At 37.4% G+C, this 19,970-nt stretch overlaps 1 protein-coding gene across 2 annotated transcripts in view; it reads right to left on the bottom strand.

Moving 5' to 3' along the window:
• SLAIN2 (SLAIN motif family member 2) overlaps positions 1-19,970 on the bottom strand; it is a 77,685-nt gene that overhangs the window by 11,898 nt on the left and 45,817 nt on the right. The window contains exon 7 of one of the 2 annotated variants that reach the window (XM_024246245.3): positions 14,673-14,750. The exons of the other annotated variant lie outside the window; for it this stretch is intronic. Within the exon in view, the coding sequence (XP_024102013.1) occupies positions 14,673-14,750 (78 nt within the window). The remainder of the gene's footprint in view (positions 1-14,672; positions 14,751-19,970) is intronic. 2 annotated transcript variants of the gene reach the window in all.

The raw sequence follows: 19,970 nt of genomic DNA, 5'->3' as shown, positions 1-19,970 counted from the left end.
AAAAAATAGAGAAAGACCTACTATTTGATAGCACAACCGGGTGACTAGAGTCAACAATAACTGAATTGTATATTCTAAAATACCTTAAAGAGTGTAATTGGATTGTCTGTAACACAAAGGATGAATGCTTGAGGGGATGGCGACCTGATTCTCTGTGATGTTATTATTTCACATTGCTTGCCTGCATCAAAATATCTCATGTGCTCCATAAATACACACACCTACTATGTACACACAAAAAATTTTAAAAAATAGTCTATGGCTCCTAGGCTACAAACCAATACAGCATGTTAATGTACTGAATACTGTAGGCAGCTGTAACACAATGGCATCTGCATATCCAAACTTATCTAAACATAGAAAAAGTACAGTAAAAATGTTATAAAAGACAAAATATGGTACATCTGTATAGGGCACTTGCCATGAATGGAACTTATAGAACTGAAGTTGAGTGAGTGGTAAGCGAATGTGAAAGTTTGCAGTAGGGTACACCCTACTGCAAACTTTATAAATACTACACACTTAGGCTATACTAAATTTATTTTTCTTCAACAATAAATTAACCTTAGCTTACTGTAACTATTTTAGTTTATAAGCTTTAACTTAAAAACTTGACTCTTTTGTAATAACACATAGCTTGTAACACAAACATGTTGTACAGCTGTCCAAAAATATTTTCTTTCTTTATATCCTTATTCTACAACTGTTTTTTAATTTTAAATTTTTATTTATTTTATTTGAATTTTTTTTTTTTTTTTTTTTTTTGCTAAAAACTGACAGAAACACACACATGAGCCTAAGCCTATACAGGGTTAGGATCATCAATATCACTATCTTCCACCTCCACATCTTGTCCTACTGGAAGGTCTATTATGTTACTAGGTGATAGAAATTGCCACCATCATACACGCAATCGATTGTTGACTGAAATGTCGTTTTTTTTGTTTGTTTGTTTTAGATTTTTTGAGATAGGGTTGTCTTGCTCTGTTGCCCAGGCTGGAAGTGGTGCGATCACACCTCACTGCAGCCTCAACCTCTCAAACTCAAGCAATCCTCCAACCTCAGCCTCCTGAGTGGCTGGGACCACAGGTGCGTGCCACCATGCCTGGCTATTTTATTTTTTCTGATGTAGTCTCACTATGTTGCCCAGGCTGGCTCAAACTCCTGGGCTCATATGATCCTCCTACCTCAGCCTCCCGAAGTGCCGGCATTATAGGCATGAGCTACTGTGCCTGACCCTGAAACTCTGTTATGCAGCAAATGACTATACTGATACATGCTACAGAATGATGAACTTAGAAAACATTATGCTAAGTAAAAGAAGCCAGTCACAAAAGATCATATATTGTGTAATTCCATTTATATCAAATGTCCAACATAGGCAAATCTAGAGACAGAGAGGGTAGATGAGTGGGTGCCAGGGGCTGGAAGAAGTGAGGAATGAGGAGTTCTATTAATAAGTATGATGTTTCTTATGGGGGTGATAAATATCTTCTAAAATAAGATAGTGGTAATGGTTTCTCCCTCTGTGAATATACTAAAAAACACCAAATAGTACACTTTAAGAAAGGGTAACTTTGAAAGTGGAGAGAGGGAATAAAGGAAAGAAATCTCAGAAAATAAGCAGCCATGTTTCTGAACACTTCCAAATACAAGAGAGAGCTATAGAACCATAAAATTAGTAAGTCTTAAATCAAGCTCTGTAAGTGTTTAGAAAAATCAATTTCATGGAAAAATGGGCAATAGCAAAGGACTGAAGTCAAATCACACATAAAGTTATTACAAGAAAAAAAAAGAATTTAAATAAGGAGTAGAGTAACACTCCTATAAGAAGTGAAATCTTACCAGAAATCATGGTAAGTAATCATACACACAAAGATGAAATTATCTATTATTTCACATTTTAAAAACATTTTAATATTGCTACAAGATATGAAAGAATAGCATAAATCAGAGTGAGAAACACTCAGAAATGAGCTGATGGAACTCAGGAAGGAATTAGCTATAAAATGAATCATTTTAAGAAGAAGTCTAAGGAGAAACGTAAGAGTCAATATACACAATACATAATGTTGTAAGAGAAACCAATGAAAACAAACTTTTACAGAAGAAAGAAAAAAATAATTCAAGAGAAGGCAACAAACATAGAAACAAGAAACGAACCTCGAACATGCGTACAACAGGAGTCCCCACAAAAAAGAAAACCAAAGCAAGAGAACAGAATATAAAAAACTGTAATTCAATAAAACTTTTCTGAAAAACAAAGTTTGCTACTCTATAATGAAAGAACATACCCTGAATCTGGGAAAATCCGCTCAGAATGATCAATACTAAGACATACTCTAGTAAATTATTATAAAGAAAAAGAAAATATCCATTGTACATCCAGATAAAAAGACCAAATGATTGTAACAGAAACAATTCTTCATTCCTGCAGAAGGTGGAGTAATACATTTCAGTTGAAGAAAAAGTGAGCCAAAGATTTCCTATCTAGACAATGACTTTCAAGTATGAAAACAAGAGATAAGCTATCATCAACATGCAAAAATTGAAAGAATGAATACTGTTCTCATAATTCCTTAAGGAATCTATTACAGAATAAGTTTCAGACAAGAAAAATGACTGATGAGACAATGACATATAAACTGGCATTAAGCATCAAACATGTATTTAAACGGAGAGCCTAAACTAAATGAGGTATGTGAAGGAGAAAATAGTATGTAACAGGTATCTGACAATGTGGATATAGCTTAACTAAAAAAAGAAAGAGCATAACTAAAAGTTGTAAAAATTGTTTTCAGTAAACATATTGTATGTTTATGCTAATGTTATTCCAAGAACACTTTATGTGAAATATGGGACAAAACAAATTATTATGATATTCTATGTGTTGCTAAGAAATAAGATTCTCAGGATGAGAAAATGCTAAAAGAGGTTAAATCATTGCCCAGAAGCTCTGCATTTAATATTAAAAAAAATACAAACACAAACCTACACATATGTTTCCTAGCTCTAGTAACTAAAAAGACCTGGAAACAATGACCAACCCAGTAGCAACAAGTATCGCTAAACACACAGATTTTGAAATACCATTGCCTACCAAAAGCAAGCAGGACTTTTTGGAGAAATGCCTGACTCCAGGTCTCTGGCAAGAAATGTACAAGACCAGCCAATCTTGTCATACCAGTTAGCAAGACGGTATCAAAGACTACTAGAGTTGTGTCAAAAAGACTTGGAAGCCAACTTGTAGAGGCTTCCAGCAAAGTTGGAAAAACATCTAGAATGACCTGAAATGTATTTAAAAATATGTTTAAATCTGTAATTTCATAATGAAAAACATTTTTTAAAACTGGCCACCTTTGGAAGGTGCCATGTTGCCATTTTTTAATTTTGTAAACTAGTAAATAAAGGGAAAGAACAAATATTTGGTCTGAATTTCCTAAAGAAACTACCACTGGGTGACCAAATAAGGAAAAAATTCTCTTTATACAGTACTTTGACAAATAAAAAAAGGAACACTGGAATTAAAATTCCCAATTCTGTAACAACTAATGAATTATGAATCTAGGCATTACACATCAATGACTGCTAACATCATGAAAAGAGGAAACCCCACTTTATGCACCTTTGGATAAAGAAGCACTACTACCTATGCAAAAAAAAAAAATAGTTTTGCAAAAAATAGCAAAACAATTTAATTAATTGCCTAGATCCAACTATCACTTTATAGAAAATACAAGGGAACTTGCTAAACAAAGCCATGAAAAAGTAATCAGCAAAATCCAGCCTGTAAGCACCTCTGCAGAACAAATGATCTGGTGGTTTCTTCAAAGAAACAAACAACGAGAGAGAGAGAAAGAAAAGAAATGGAAGAAAACTATAAAGTAAGAGAAACGTAAAAAGACATATCAAAAAGGCAAAACTAGTTTCAAAACTTGGATGATAAAACTATACAAAAAAGGAAGTGACTTCTATAAAAGTTCGGAAGAGAAGATACTTTTTGGGGAGGGGTCAAAAGAGGGTTGTGTTTGGAAGCAGATAGCTGGACCATGTCTGAGATGCCAAGTTCTAGTCTCCTGATATGTATGGTAAGGGTGTTTGCCATATAAGAATTAATTAAACTGTGTATTGGTTTTCTGATTTCGTGTTTTATTTAAAAATAGCTAAGTTTAAAAACAGATTTATAAACCAGAAATCATTATAAATTTATTAATCCCTAAATTATTAGATAAATGCAATACAGTCTATGAAAGAACAAGTAAAGTCCTACAACATCAAGGTATGGAGAGAAATACTTTAACAAAGTTAATGTATAAGTGGAGGGGAAACTAGAGAGGATTTGAAGAGGTATACTAAGCTGCAGTTATACTATTGGAAAAAATGTTTCATGGCAGCAGCATTTTGACTCATCTATAAACATGTGGGCCAGGCAACAATAAAAATATAATGAGGTTGATTGGACACAGGTGACCTTTAAAGAGTTTTGACCTACGACTTTCTCAGCAAAGGAAATTGACAGCTGTAATCAAGATTTAACTACAGAGAAAGACAAAGGCCTTAGAAAACCATAAAAACATTATTAAGCCTAAATGTAAAATAAAACCTATAATGTTATCATTCCAAAACTGGCATGAAATGGTCTAACAGGAATGTATGTTTGGAGGGAACCTCAAGAACAGCCTCCATGCTCTTTCTTCTCTCATTCTCCAAATTTTACATATCAAAATTACAGGACGGGAAACAACTCCTATCATTTTAATTGTTTCTAAGAAGTCTGTGTATGTCAGAAGCTAGTTTTGAACACAACTGTAAGAGGAGAAAGCAAAGGGGCTAGAATAGAGAAGCAAAGAGGAAAGCATATAATAAGTGTATCTTGTTTATGATACAGATTCAATAAATACTTGTCAGCTGATAGAAAAGAGAAGACAATTTTTAATTTTGAATCCTAGGTAATCACAAAATTCTTTCATTCTCCATTTTCAGGTAGTCTAATAACAAAAGGCATTTTAAAATCTAATCATTAGAAATGCAAAAGTTGGAGGGTGGGCCAAGATGGTCAATTGGAAGTAGCAGTGGTCTGCAGCTCTCACAGAGAGGAAAGAGTGAGTGAGTTCATTCTGCACCTTCAACTGAGGTATCCAGGTTCTCGCACTGGGACTGACTAGGCGAACAGCTTGACCCATGGAGAGTATGGAAAAGAAGCAGGGTGAGGCAATGGGCCGCTTGGATGCAGCATGGAGCCAGGAGAGCCCCCACCGCCAGCCAAGAAAGGTGGTGAGTGATTGTGCAACCCTGCCCTGACTTGGGAAACCATGCTTCTCCCATGGATCTTTACAACCCACAGATCAAGAGATTCCCTCACAAGCCCACGCCACCACAGCCTAGGATCCAAAGCACAAAGCTGTGTGGTGTCTCCACAGAATGGCCACTCAGGCACTCACAGAGACCCAGTAGTTTTGCATACTCCAGTTCCAGGAATTCATGCAAGGCAGGAGATCCTTCCATGCATTACCCTAGGAAGGGGGCTGAATCCAAGGAACCAGGCAGCAGTGTTCTCTGGGCTCCATTCCCATGGCACCTCACAAGACCCACTGGCTTGGAATTCCAGCCAGCCAGTGGTAGCAGGCTGGAAACTGCCTGACACAGACCGAACTCCTGGGAGGAAGGGTGGCCGCCATCTCTGTGGACGAAGTCAGCTGTGCTAGCCTGCTGGCTCTGGAAAGTCCAGATGGTCCAGACCAGGAGTTCCCCACAATGCAGCACAGCTGCTGTGCCAGATCGTGGCCAGACTGCTTCTTTAAGTGGGACCCTGATCCATCCCGCCTCACTGGGCAAGGCCTCCCTGTGAGAATTTCAGCAACTCCAGCCAGGGTTATACGAACAGAACTCTGATGATGGAGCCCCTGGAGGAGGAGCGACTGCTGTCTCTGTGGTTCAGCCAACAGCCTTTCCAGCCTGCTGGCTCTGGAGAGTCAGGGCAGTCTGGACAAAACTGGTTCCCCCCAGAGCACCACACCTGCTCCACCAAAGGGCAGCCAGACGTCTTCTGTAAGTGGGACCCTGATCCCATTCCTCCCGACTGCCTGAGACCTCCCAACAGGGGTCTCCAGATACCTCATACAGGAGCGTTCAGGCCAGCATCAGGTCAGGGTCCCCCTGGGATGGAGCTCCCAGAGGAAGGGACAGGCTGCCATCTTTGCTGTTCTGCAGCCTTCACTGGTGATACCTCCAGATGCAGGAGGGACTGAGGTGACTAGGGTCTGGAATGGACCCCCAGAAAACCACAGCAGCCCTATGGAAGAAGGGCCTGACTGTTAAAAACAGCAACAACATCAACAAAAAGGACCGCACAAAAGCCCAATTCAAAGGTCAGCAACCTCAAAGATCAAAGGTAGATAAGCCCACAAAGATGAAAAAGAATCAATGCAAAAACACTGAAAACTCAAAAAGCCAGAATGTGTCTTCTCCTCCAAATGACCACAACATCTCTCCGCCAAGGGCACAGAACTGGGCTGAGGCTGAGACACCTAAATTGACAGAAGTAGGGTTCTGAACTTTGCTGAGCTAAAGGAACATGTTCCAATCCAATGCAAAGAAGCTAAGAATCATGATAAAACAACACCGGAGCTGACAACCAGAATAGCTAGTTTAGAGAGGAACATAACTGACCTGATGGAGCTGAAAAACACAACATGAGAACTTCACAACGCAATAACAAGTATCAACAGCAGAACAGACCAAGCGGAGGAAAGAATCTCAGAGTCTGCAGACTATTTTCTGAAATAAGACGGGCAGAAAAGAATAGAGAAAAAAGAACAAAAAAGAATGAACAAATATGAGATTATGTAAAAAGACCAAACCGATGAATGATTGGGGTACCTGAAAGAGATGGGGAGAACAGAACCAAGTTGGAATGCATACTTCAGGATATCATCCAGGAAAACTTCCCCAACCTAGCAAGACAAGGCCAATAATCAAATTCAGGAAATCCAGAGAACCCTAGTAAGACACTCCACGAGAACATCAACCCCAAGACACATATTCATCAGATTCTCCAAGGTCGAAATGAAAAAAAAAAAAAAAATTAAGGGCAGCCAGAGACAAAGGCCAGGTCACCTACAAAAGGAAGCCCATCAGACTAACAGAGGACCTCTCAGCATAAACACTACAAGCCAGAAGAGATTGGGGGTCAACATTCAACATTCTTAAAGAAAAGAATTTCTAACCCAGAATTTTATATCTGGCTAAACCAAGCTGCATAAGTGAAGGAGAAATAAGATCCTTTTCAGACAAGCAAATGCTGAGGGAATTCATTACCACCAGGTTTGCCTTGCAAGAGCTCCTGAAGGAAGCACTAAGTATGGAAAGGAAAAACCATTACCAGCCACTACAAAAACACACTGAGGTACACAGACCAGTGACCCTGTAAAGTAACCAGATAAACAAGTCTGCAAAATAACAAGCTAACATCATGACAGGATCAAATTCACACATAACAATATTAACTTTAAATGTAAATGGGCTAAATGCCTCAATTAAAAGACACAGAGTGGCAAGCTGGATAAAGAGTCAAGACCCATGCTGTCTTCAAGCGACCCATCTCACATGCAAAGACACATATAGGCTGAAAATAAAGGGATGAAGGAAAATTTGCCAAGCAAATGGAAAACAGAAAAAAGCAGGGGTCGCAATCCTACTTTCTGACAAAACACACTTTAAACCAACAAAGATCAAAAAAGACAAAGAAGGGCATTACATATGGTAAAGGGTTTTTAATTCAACAAGAAGAGCTAACTATCCTAAATATATATGTAACCCAATACAGGAGCACCCAGATTCATAAAGCAAGTTCTTAGAGACCTACAAAGAGACTTAGACTCCCACACAATAATAGTGAGAGATTTTAACACCCCTCTGACAATATCAGACAGAACATCGAGACAGAAAATTAACAAAGATATTAGGACCTGAACTCAGCTCTGGATTAAGTGGACCTGATAGATGTCTACAAAACTCTCCACAGAAAAACAACAGAATATACGTTCTTCTGATCACCACACAACATTTACTCTAAAATTGATCACGTAATAGTCCTCAGTAAATGCAAAAGAACTGAAATCATAACAGTCTCTCAGACCACAGCACAATCAAATTAAAACTCAAGATTAAGAAATCCACTCAAAACCACACGACTACATGGAAAGTGAACAACCTGTTCCTGAAAGACTCTTGGGTAAACAATGAAATTAAGGCAAAAATCAAGACTTTCTTTGAAACTAATGAGAAGAAAGAGACAACATATCAGAATCTCTAGGATGCAGCTAAGGCAATGTTAAGAGGGAAATTTACGGCACTAAATGCTGACATCACAAAGCTAGAAAGAACTCAAATCAACAACCTAACACGACAACTAAAAAAACTAGAGAACTAAGAGCAAACAAACTCCAAAGCTAGCAGAAGAACTGAAGGAGATAGAGACAAGAAAAACCCTTAAAAAAATAAAAATAAAATAAACAAAAAAAATGAATTTAGAAGCTTTTTTTTTTAAATTAATAAAATAGATAGACTGCTACCTAGAATAAAAAGAAGAAAAGGGACCAGGCACAGTGGCTCACGCCTGTAATCCCAACATTCTGTGAGGCCAAGGTGGGCGATCACTTGAGGACAGGAGTTCAAGACAAGTGTGGCCAACATAGTGAAACCCCATCTCTACTAAAAACACAAACAAATTAGCTAGGCTTGGTGGCACATGCCTGTAATCCCAGCTATTTGGGTGGCTGAAGCATGAGAACTGTTTGAACTCAGGAAGCAGAGGAGCTTGCAGTGAGCCAAGATTGTGCCACTGCACTACAGCCTGGGCGACAGAGCAAGACTCTGTCTCAAAAAAAAAAAATAAATAAATAAAAATAAAAGAATCAAATAGACACAATCAGAAATTATAAGGAGAATATCACCAGTGACCCAAGAGAAATACAAACAACCATCAGATAATACTATAAACACCTCTGTGTACATAAACTAGAAAATCTAGAAGAAATAGATAAATTCCTAGACACATACACCCTCCCAAGACTGAACCAGGAAGAAACTGAATCCCTGAATAAACCAATAATGAGTTCTGAAATTGAGGAGGTAATAAATAGCCTGCCAATCAATGAAAGCCCAATACCAGACAGATTCACAGCTGAATTCTACCAGAGGTACAAAGAATGGCTGGTACAATTTCTACTGAAACTATTCCAAACAATTGAAAAGGAGAGACTCCTCTCTAACTCATTTTATGAGGCCAGCAACATCCTGATACCAAAACCTAGCAGAGATACAACAAAAAAAGAAAACATCAGGCCAATATCCCTGATGAATGTTGATGCAAAAATCCTCAATATAATACTGGCAAACTGAACCCAGTAGCACATCAAAAAGCTTATCCACCAAGATCCAGTTGGCTTTATCCTCGGGATGCAAGGTTGGTTCAACATACGCAAATCAACAAATGTAATTCATCACATAAACAGAACTAAAGACAAAAACCACATGATTATCTCAACAGACACAGAAAAGGTCTTCAATAAAATTCAACATTCCCTCACGTTAAAAACTCTCAATATACTATGTACTGAAGGAAATACCTCAAAATAAAAAGAGACACATATGACAAACCCACAGCCAATATCATACTGAATGGGCAAAAGCTTGAAGCATTCCCTTTGAAAAGAGGCACAAGACCATGATGCTCTCTCCCACCACTCCTATTCAACATAGTTTTGGAAGGTCTGGTCAGGGCAATCAGGCAAGAGAAAGAAATAAAGCGTATTCAAACAGGAAGAGAGGAAGTCAAATTATCTTTGTTTGCAGATGACATTATTCTATATCCAGAAAACCCCATCATTTCAGCTCAATAGCTTCTTAAGCTGATAAGCAATTTCAGCCAAGTCCCAAGATACAAAATCAATGTGCAAAAATCACTAGCATTCCTATACACCAAAAACAGGCAAGCAGAGAGCCAAATCATGAATGGTCTCCCATTCACAATGCTACAAAAAGAATAAAATACCTAGGAATACAGCTACCAAGGGAAATGGAAGACCTCGTCACGGAAAACCACAAACCACTGCTTAAGGAAATCAGAGAGGAAACAAACAAATGGAAAAACATTCCATGCTCATGGATAGGAAGAATCAATATCGTAATAGCATGAAAATGGCCATACTGCCTAAAGTAATTTATGGATTCAATGCTATTCCCATTAAACTACCACTGACATTCTTTACAGAATTAGAAAAAAACTATTTTAAAATTCATATGGAACCAAAAAAGAGCCCCAATAGCCAAGACAATCCTAAGCAAAAAAACAAAGCTGGAAGCAACATGCTACCTGACTTCAAACTATACTACAAGGCTACAGTTACCAAAACCGCATAGTACTGGTACAAGAACAGACAAATGGACCAATGGAACAGAATGGAGAACTCAGAAATAAGACTGCACATCTACAGCCATCTGATCTTTGACAAACCTGACAAAAACAAGCAATGGGGAAAGGATTCCCTATTTAATAAATGGTGCTAGGAGAATGGGCTAGCTATATGCAGAAAATTGAAACTAGACCCCTTCCTTATACCTTACAAAAAATTTACTCAAGATGGATTAAAGACTTTAATGTAAAACCCCAAACTATAAAAACCCTAGAAGAAAACCTAGGCAATACCATTCAGGACACAGGCATGGGCAAAGGTTGCATGACGAAAATGCCAAAAGCAATTGCAACAAATGCAAAAACTGACAAAGGGGATCTAATTTAAAAAGCTTCTGCACAGCAAAAGAAACTATCATCAGAGTGAACAGGCAACCTACAGAATGGGAGAAAATTTTTGCAATCTATCCATCTGACAAAGGTCTACTATCCAGAGTCTACAAGGAACTGAAACAAATTTACAAGAAAAAAACAAACAACCCTATTAAAAAGTAGGCAAAGAACATAAACAGACACTTCTCAAAATAAGACATTCATGGGGCCAACAAACATGAAAAAAAGCTCATCATCACTGATCATCAGGGAAATGCAAATCAAAACCACAATGAGATACCATGTCACACCAGTCAGAATGGCAAGAAACAACAGATGCTGGCTGGCGAGGCTGTGGAGAAAAAGGAACACTTACACTGCTGGTGGGAGTGTAAATTAGTTCAACCACTGTGGAAGACAGCATGGTGATTCCTCAAAGATCTAAAAGCAGAAATACCTTTTGACCCAGCAATCCCATTACTGGGTATATGTTCAAAGGAATATAAATCATTCTATTATAAAGATGTATGCATGCATGTGTATGTTCATTGCGGCACTATTCACAATAGCAAAGACATGCAATCAACCCAAATACCCATCAATGATAGACTGGATAAAGAAAATGTGGTACATATACACCATGGAATACTATGCAGCCATAAGAAAGAAAGAGTTCATGTCCTTTGCAAGGGACATAGATGGAGTTGGAAGCCGTTATTCTCAATAAACTAATGCAGGAACAGAAAACCAAACACCCCATGTTCTCACTTACAAGTTAGAGCCGAACAGTAAGAGCACACGGACACACTGTGGGGAACAACACACACTGGCGGCTATCAGGGGCGGTGGGGGAAGGGACAGCATCAGGAAGAATAGCTAATGAATGCTGGGCTTAATACCTAGGTGATGGGTTGATCTGTGCAGCAAACCACCATGGCACACATTTACCTATGTAACAAACCTGCACATCCTGCACATGTACCCCAAAACTTAAAAACTGAAGGAAAAACAAAAATCTTATCATTAAGGTCTTCTATAAATACTGTTTATTTCAACGTATCTCAAAATATAGTGAAAAGAGTATTAAACAATTACCATCATTAATTCCTTCTTAGTTGCCTCTTTCCTTCTAAATAACTATGAAACAGGCAAAATATAAATGTTGTTGCCTCTTTCCTTCTGTATTTCCTTCTTAGTTACCTCTTTCCTTCTAAATACAGAAGAGGCAAGAACTTTCATATGTTTGTTGGCTGCACGAATGTCTTCTTTTGAGAAGTGTCTGTTCATGTCCTTTGCCCATTTTTTAATGGGGTGTTTAGAAGGAAAGAGGCAACTAAGAAGGAATTAATATCCTGTTATCTCTGCATTCACTTCATCTAATTAGTCTTCATTTTCCCCCCGGCTTGGTGAGGTCTCTGCCCTATTTACCTCCACTTCACTCAGTGCCCAACAACAGGGAATGAATAAAATCTTTCTCAATGCAGTTTAAATGGTCACTTCCATGAAGTCTTAAAAACATAGACTGGACTGTTTTCTTCAGAGTGGGATAGGCTGAAGAAACACAAAAAACTTGCAAAAAGAAAATGCAAAGAAGAACGTGTCCATCCTTTTTTGACTTTAGTAATATGACTATATTCATTCAACAAATATCTACGGAGTGACTGTGCCAAGCAACACAGTTCTTACTTTCCATTTTCAAACACCTGCTACTACTAAATGCAATTAAAATCAAAGTGACTATATTTCCAATTGTTAAGTAATCTTTTTCCTCCTCCCATGATCCTGTCAGCCCTACGATATATTAGCTTTCTAGAATATTGTACAGGTTCATCCCCAGGATGGATGAATTGATTTGTGTGCCAATTTATCACCTGTTGGTCCATGTTTCTTTACTGGACACGTTTAATATGCCAAATATACCTGTGAACAGGTGACCTCTGTCTCCTGTGTGCCTCACAACCCTACAAGAGAAGAGACTCCTGCCAGTCAATGCAGACCCCTCCCTTTAATGTCTCGATATGAGGGGAAATCAGAAAATCCATTTTGGCCTTGGATCCAAAAGATATTCTCCATTTTAGCTTCATCAATAATTAAGCTAATATTTTAAATCTTACCTTATATCTGTGTCCATTTCTCAACTGGTTAAAAATTTATAGAGAAGAGGTAGGTAATGATAATGCCCACGTCACAATACCAATCAGAAAATATAAAAGTCTGGAGCAAGTTAAATAAGTAAGGGATTAAACAAAACAGAATAGCACACCCCCTGCCCCTCCTCCCCCTTTTTTCCCTTTACTAAGTCAACAAGACAGCTAGAGATGCCAAGAATTCCAGTTCATAACAGTTCCAAGTTTGGGCTTTCCTGTTATCTTATCAGAGAGGATAGGTAGTTTGGTGGCTTGAAGTGATAAAAATAATGTAACCCCTATAGGCAAATTTTAAAAATTCAGCTAGAAGTTATGGTTTTCTTAACCTGATCAACAGAGCAACATGAAATCTTTAGGTAAAAATTTTAAGTTATGTAAACCTACTTAATTCCAAAAAACATTATGAAACAGCTTACAGAGGCAAACAACAAAATTTATATAAACTTAAAATCTTCTACTCTTTTATTATGGTATAGTGATCTCCTGCCCTAGTTTAGATACCACAGTGTTTTCAGGTTCATGTTTTTAAATGCTTCCCACCCCTAGCCAAGGAAGTACTAAAAAATACTGAAAAGTCTCAAAAAAAAAAAAAAAAGAAGCCAAAGGTTCCCAAATAAGTCCACAAAAACCCCTTTCTATAATAACCCCTATTAAGTCACCGCCTTTCCCATCAAACATAATCTATCCAGTCTATTATTAACATACCTGACCATGGCACCAAAAAACATTCATATTGGAGGCCCATGGTCAACTTCTGATATTCAAAATACAAACATTCATACCTTCTGCTTTATTTGCCTATTTGACTTTCCTTCAAATTCTATTATCTAAAACAACTTCCTTAAATTATACTCAATCCAAGAAATCACTGCAAAAACATTCACAGTAATAAATTTGCCAGAACTTCTATTATAGCACTTTTGTAAACATAACCAAAAAAAATTTTTTTTTCCAAAAGAAATCTAATTTCTTCTCCCTGTGTAATTTTCTTTAGTGCTTTATCTCTGTTATATATTTTGGTTATTTATTGAGATCTAAAGATATCAGAAAACCTACATGTTCTGGATAGGAAAAATATTTTTCCTCTTTGTTTCATACCATTTCCTTTGAGGCCTCTGTTTTTATTACTGATGGTCTATCCAATCCCACTGTTTTCTCTTAATTCTGCTTCCATCTAGCTGCCCATACATTCAGTGTCTTGGAACCAATATTGGACAGCTTTGATGTCCAACCTTCATATATTTCTTTAACTATTATTATGAAAGCTACCACTCCATAAACATTCCAGACCTATCAATCAACCACAACTTGCGATTTAAATCCAACTACCTTCTAATGTGGAAGTGTTCCCATTTTACACGGGTAAGTAAAACTAAAAATCGAAGTCTGAGGAAAAAACATCAACATACAGAATGTCTGACATTTGGTTCATTTTAAAGCACTTATGATGTTCAGTTGGCAAAAAGTTGAAATGATGCCCTTTCATTTTAAGTTGGTAAGAAAAATATATTCTCTATATATCATTTACTCCTTTCAGAAAAGCAACCCAATACGTACCTCTGTAGAAATGTTTCTTCTGGATTTATCCAAGTAACAGAATAAATCCTCATTATTTTATTATTCTTTAAAATAAGACTAAAATGTGCCTTACAGACACCACTGACTCGGTATGCCAAATGGCTTAAGATTTAACTAGATCATTTGCTGAAATTTTAAACTGAGTAAGAGGCTGTAGTTACCTCTTTTTGTAGATGAAGTTTGAAGCAACTGTTTGGCTTTGAGGGAAGTGCGAGGCAAATTTTTCAGCCTTTGCGAAGCTGTTGAAAAATAAGGAACTGTAATATTTGCCTGGAAGTACAAGATAAAGGCTATAGCGTCTGTAAACTTGAATGTTTTAATACAAACTTAAAAATTTATCAAAGAACAGAAGCCATAAGGTGCAAATATGTTAGAATCCTAGAAGCAAAAGAATTTTAAAGTGATGCTTAGTGCATTAAGTTGGAAAGAAAAGGGGATAGAACATAAACTTTAAAAAAGAGTTTCTTATAGGTGAGAAAATCTCCAATGTGTCTATTGGTCAAAATATCAAAGAGAAAACAAACCACCACAAACATGCTAGGGATACAAAGAATACAAAGATAAAAGTGATGAACACAAACACACAGTATGAAGTGCAGCACTTGCTCAATGCAAAAAAAGCAGATTTTGGCAAAGCGGTTATTGTTAGATGAATTGCCCTAATGTGAAACCATAATCTGCATACTCAAAAAGGAGAAGAAAACTCAGAACCCAGCAGGTCCTTGGCGAGTCACAATCTAGTAGCTTTAATATGTTCAATATCATCTTGTAGAGTACAACTAATTTTTTACCTCAGACTTTGGATATCTAAGCTGTGCACACATGTATGCGGGTGAGGAGCACACTATGTAATGTCGGTGTGGGTTGAGGGGTTTGGAGGAGTCAGACCATCTCTACCTTCTAAAGTTTTCCATGAGGAAAGCTAAGCTTTCTTCCAAACTCCTAATCTATTAACTGCACTGAAACTCAAAATTAGCAGGTAAGCAGCAGCTCAGGGCCATCCAAGATAAAATTGGTTCCAATTTCCCGAATATACAGTTACTATGGCTCTGACAGGCTGATGAGTCTCACACCTACCAGTGTATTTAAGCGGCTCTAAAATATTTTAGTTACTCTACTGATTTGAAAGTCAGACTTCATACACCTTTAGTGTTTATGTGCAAAAAAAGAGAGCTCTCGTCACTCTAAACCTAGCCAGACTGCATAAACGTTATTGGGCTGATAAAGGGATACTTGATATATTATCAAAAAGAATTAAGATTTCTTGACCAAGTGAGGTGGCTCATGCCTATAATCCCAGAACTTACAGGCCTTTGGGAGGCCAAGGCAGGAAGATTCGCTTGAGCCCAGAAGTTTGAGACCAGCCTGGGCAGCACAGGGAGACTGTGTCTATACACACACACACACACACACACACACACACCACACACACACACACACACACACACACACACACACACACACACGCGCGCGCGCCAGACATGGTGGTGTGCCTGTGGTCCCAGCACACACACACACACACACACACACACACACACACACACACACACACACACGCGCGCGCCAGACATGGTGGTGTGCCTGTGGTCCCAGCTATTCAGGAGGCTGAGGTGGGAGGAGTGCTTGAGCCCAGGAGGTTGAGGCTGCAGTGAGCTGTGACTGCACCACTGCACTCCATTCAGCATGGTCAATGAAGTAAGGCTCTGCCTTAATTTTTGTATTAATTTTTGTATTTTTAGTAGAGATGGGGTTTCACCATATTGGCCAGGCTGGTCTGGAACTCTTGACCTCAAGTGATCTGCCCGTCTTGGCATCCCGATGTGCTGGAATTACACACGTGAGCCACTGCGCCCGGCCAATGGGTTATCTTACTTCTATTGCACAAAAATACAGGTTACTATCAGAGTATTTTTCATCTACATATATATTCATACATGTTTTCAACCATTTATATTTTTATTCATCCACTCACTTGTTCCTGTTTTTTTTTTTTTTCATTCATTCAAATAGTTTATTATCTGCTTTATTCCAGGTACTGTTTTAGGTATAATGTATCCAGTAGGCAACTAGATGGCTACAGTCCCTACTCTCATGAAACTAATATTCTAGGAAAGGGGAGACAGACAATGAGGCAGTAAAATATATGGCCTGCCAGATAGTGATAGCTGCTAAAGAGAAAATTAAGTAGAAAAGAGGGACAGGAAGTAGGCGATTTAAATTGCAATTATAAATAGAGTGACCAGGAAAGATTTCCCTAAGATGACATTTGCATAGAAATCTGAAAAAAGATAGGAAGTAAGCTACGTAGATATGTGGGGAAAGCATTCCAGATAGAGGGAAAAGCAATTGAAAAAGATACTGAGATAGGACCATGCCTTGTATGTTTGAAGAACAGAACGCAGGCCAGTTGTTGGGTGGAATAAATGAGGGCAAAGGTAACCAATTGAACATACACTACAGTCCACATCACAGTCCACACTATCTATTAACCATTAAAAAAAGTTTAATAAGGATTCAATATTAAATAACGTCTATAATGAACTCATCTGGAAGGATCCTATTTGAATTAATAGCTGTGGGGACTCCAATGGACCCCACCCCTATTTATCCCTCAAGTTTCACATGTGATTGTAATAACAACAGTTATCTACAGACAAGCAAAAACTGTGAACTAGGAATCTGAAGAATCAGATTACACACAGAATCAGGCGGTAAACTCTAAATTCACCTGATACAGAATGAATGAAATGAACGATTTTCCTAAAATACCACAGTCATATAATGTTACTCAAATAACAAAAATCCAATGTTATTCTGAATTATGTTAATTTGATTAGTTTTCTAAGACAAAATCACTTTTAAATGACAAAGCATAGTAGTTTAAGTGAAACTCCGAATCTTTCTAATAATAGAGTTGTGTGTTAGTTGTTCGAAAATATTTATGGTTTAAAACTTTCCTTAGTTATTTTAATATTTATATAATTCCACTTCAGCAATACCTTACTGTGAGAAGCAAAGATGCTAGTGCAAAACAATTATTGTTTCATGCTACCAGTATAATGTCTTCCTCCACAAACCAGCTCCTTAAAAAATCTCTTTTCTGTTAAAACACCATTTTCCAAGTCATTCTAGCTCTAATTTTTCTTATTTTAAATTCCATTTATTAATTTCTGGTCATTTCTTTCTTTTTTTTTTTTCCTTTTATTATTATTATTATTATTATTATTATTATACTTTAGGTTTTATGGGTCATTTCTTAAATCTACCGCTTCCTTTACATTCCTGTTGTCTCCTAAATAACCAAATTCAGGCCTTCATCACACCCTATTTCTGGAATTCCAATCAGTGTTTTTTGTGGTCTCCCTATAGTTAATCCTTTTCACTCTACTCATGTACATCAAGGGAAGGGTGGTGAAAGTGCTGCTCACCTCCCCAAGAGTAGGCAATAAGTGGGTGTATTGTCTGTAGGCAATTTAGAAACAAAAATAAAACCAAGTTGGTCGGCTTTCTATTATCATCATGCCCCAGCAATAATAAACATCAGTTATAAAAGCACTCCTCCCTGAAAAATAGTTGGTCTAAGCTATAAACAACTGTTGAGTTTTAATAACATACATGTAAGCTTTAAATAAGCACATTTTATGACTTATACTTTAATAAATACCACATTTCATGTAAGACTTAATTAGGAAAGCTCCCAATTATAGTCTTCTACTTAAAGTCTCCCCTGACACAGGTGGATTCGGCTACACATGTTCCTTTCAAGAGAAAGTTGGTAGCAATCTGAAATTATTCAAGCTCACTTCAGCGAAGTGTGTGCCTCCAACCCTGTAGTACAATATATTATTATATTTAAGCATATTAAACAACAATGGTAGAGTGATTTTTAAAGTCAATGAAAGGATCTGGAGTTGCCTCAATTCTGTCATTATATGGGATTTTGAGCTTGTGTTTAAAATATTTTAACTGCGAAGACATTGAAAAATCATTAGACTTGATCCTTCAAAAACAAAGGCATGGAAAGTATGGCAATTTCTGGAATTTACTGGAGAATGGAATTTTAAGAATCTCTGCTGAACTTATCCTTATGCTGAAGATTTTCTCTGTGTAGCAGTTGCTTCATGAAAAAAACTTTCAAAATTAAAATTTATAGTGTTCTTCCATCAAGTAAGAGTAGAGACAGATTGATAAATCTGGCTATGATGTACTAAGCCCCAATATCGAAAGATCAATTCTGAGGAAGTTACTGATAAGTTTTCAAAAACGAAAGCCATACTATTCACCACTGTGACAGATCAATATATAAAAACATTTCTCCTTTTTTAAAAAATGATCAATGTAACTTCAAATTATTAACTCATTGTCTTTTTTTGTATTATAATGTTGATTTTCATATTTATTTTTTACTGACAGTTATAAAATAAAATTTCAATAGAAGAATATTTTCACTGTCTGCATTTTTTTCCTGGCCATTAGTACTATAACTAGTTTCACTTCATGATAATTGAAAATGATTTTTTCAAATATAGGAGGATGTTAAAAATTAGCTTCTTTAGGTGCTAAATACTAAGTAAGCATAGCCTCTGTGAGTGAAGATTAATTATTGCTAGGTAAAATACCCCATTGTCCCATATCCTTATTTTTGTTTAACTCTTTTATTGCTTACAAGTTTTGATTTAGAGTCATTTGGGAGGCCGAGGTGAGAGGATCACTTAAGATGAGGAGTTCAAGACCAGCCTAGCCAACATGGTGAAACTCCATCTCTACTAAAAATACAAAAAATTACCCGGGCATGGTGGTGCGTGCCTGTAATCCCACCTACTGAGAGGGAGGCTGAGGCAGGGGAACTGCTGGAACCCGGGAGGCGGAGGTTGCAGTAAGCTGTGATCACGCCACCGCTGCTCCAGCCTGGGAGACAGAGTCTCAGGGAAAAAAGAAAAGAAAAAAGAAAAAGAAAAAGAAAAAGAAAAAAAGAAAAGAAAATTCATCCAGATCTCATCACCCTCACTCCCTCACTGCTGTGTCTTCAGATCTTAATTTCTTGCCTAGATTATGCAATAATAGCCTAAGTGGTTTCTAGTCTCATCTCACTGAATCTATTCTCCACACTGATATCAGAGTGAACTTCCTAAGAAACCACTTTGATTAAAAGCCAAATATGGCTCCTCCCACTTACAGAATAAAATTCAAACTCCTATGATATTTTAAAACTCCTACAGCCTGTCCTGTCTCTATAGCTATCATCCCTCACCTCACGGGATGCTGTACCTGCTCCCTTATCCATCATACACCCTACACTTTAGTTAATACAAAACCACTATATTCAGGCTGCCATTTTCAAGACTTTTCATTACTGATCCCACTGTTGGGAAAACCTATATCTCCTTTCTTTGTTGGGCAACTCATATAAGCTCCTTCTGAACTGGCTGAGATATCTTTTAATATCTTTCCTGAAAATC

This window comes from Pongo abelii, chromosome 3 (assembly GCF_028885655.2).
Source record: "Pongo abelii isolate AG06213 chromosome 3, NHGRI_mPonAbe1-v2.0_pri, whole genome shotgun sequence".
Taxonomy (NCBI): domain Eukaryota; kingdom Metazoa; phylum Chordata; class Mammalia; order Primates; family Hominidae; genus Pongo; species Pongo abelii.
The sequence above is the reverse complement of the archived record's forward strand: the minus strand, read 5'-3'. Positions and strand labels throughout refer to the sequence as shown.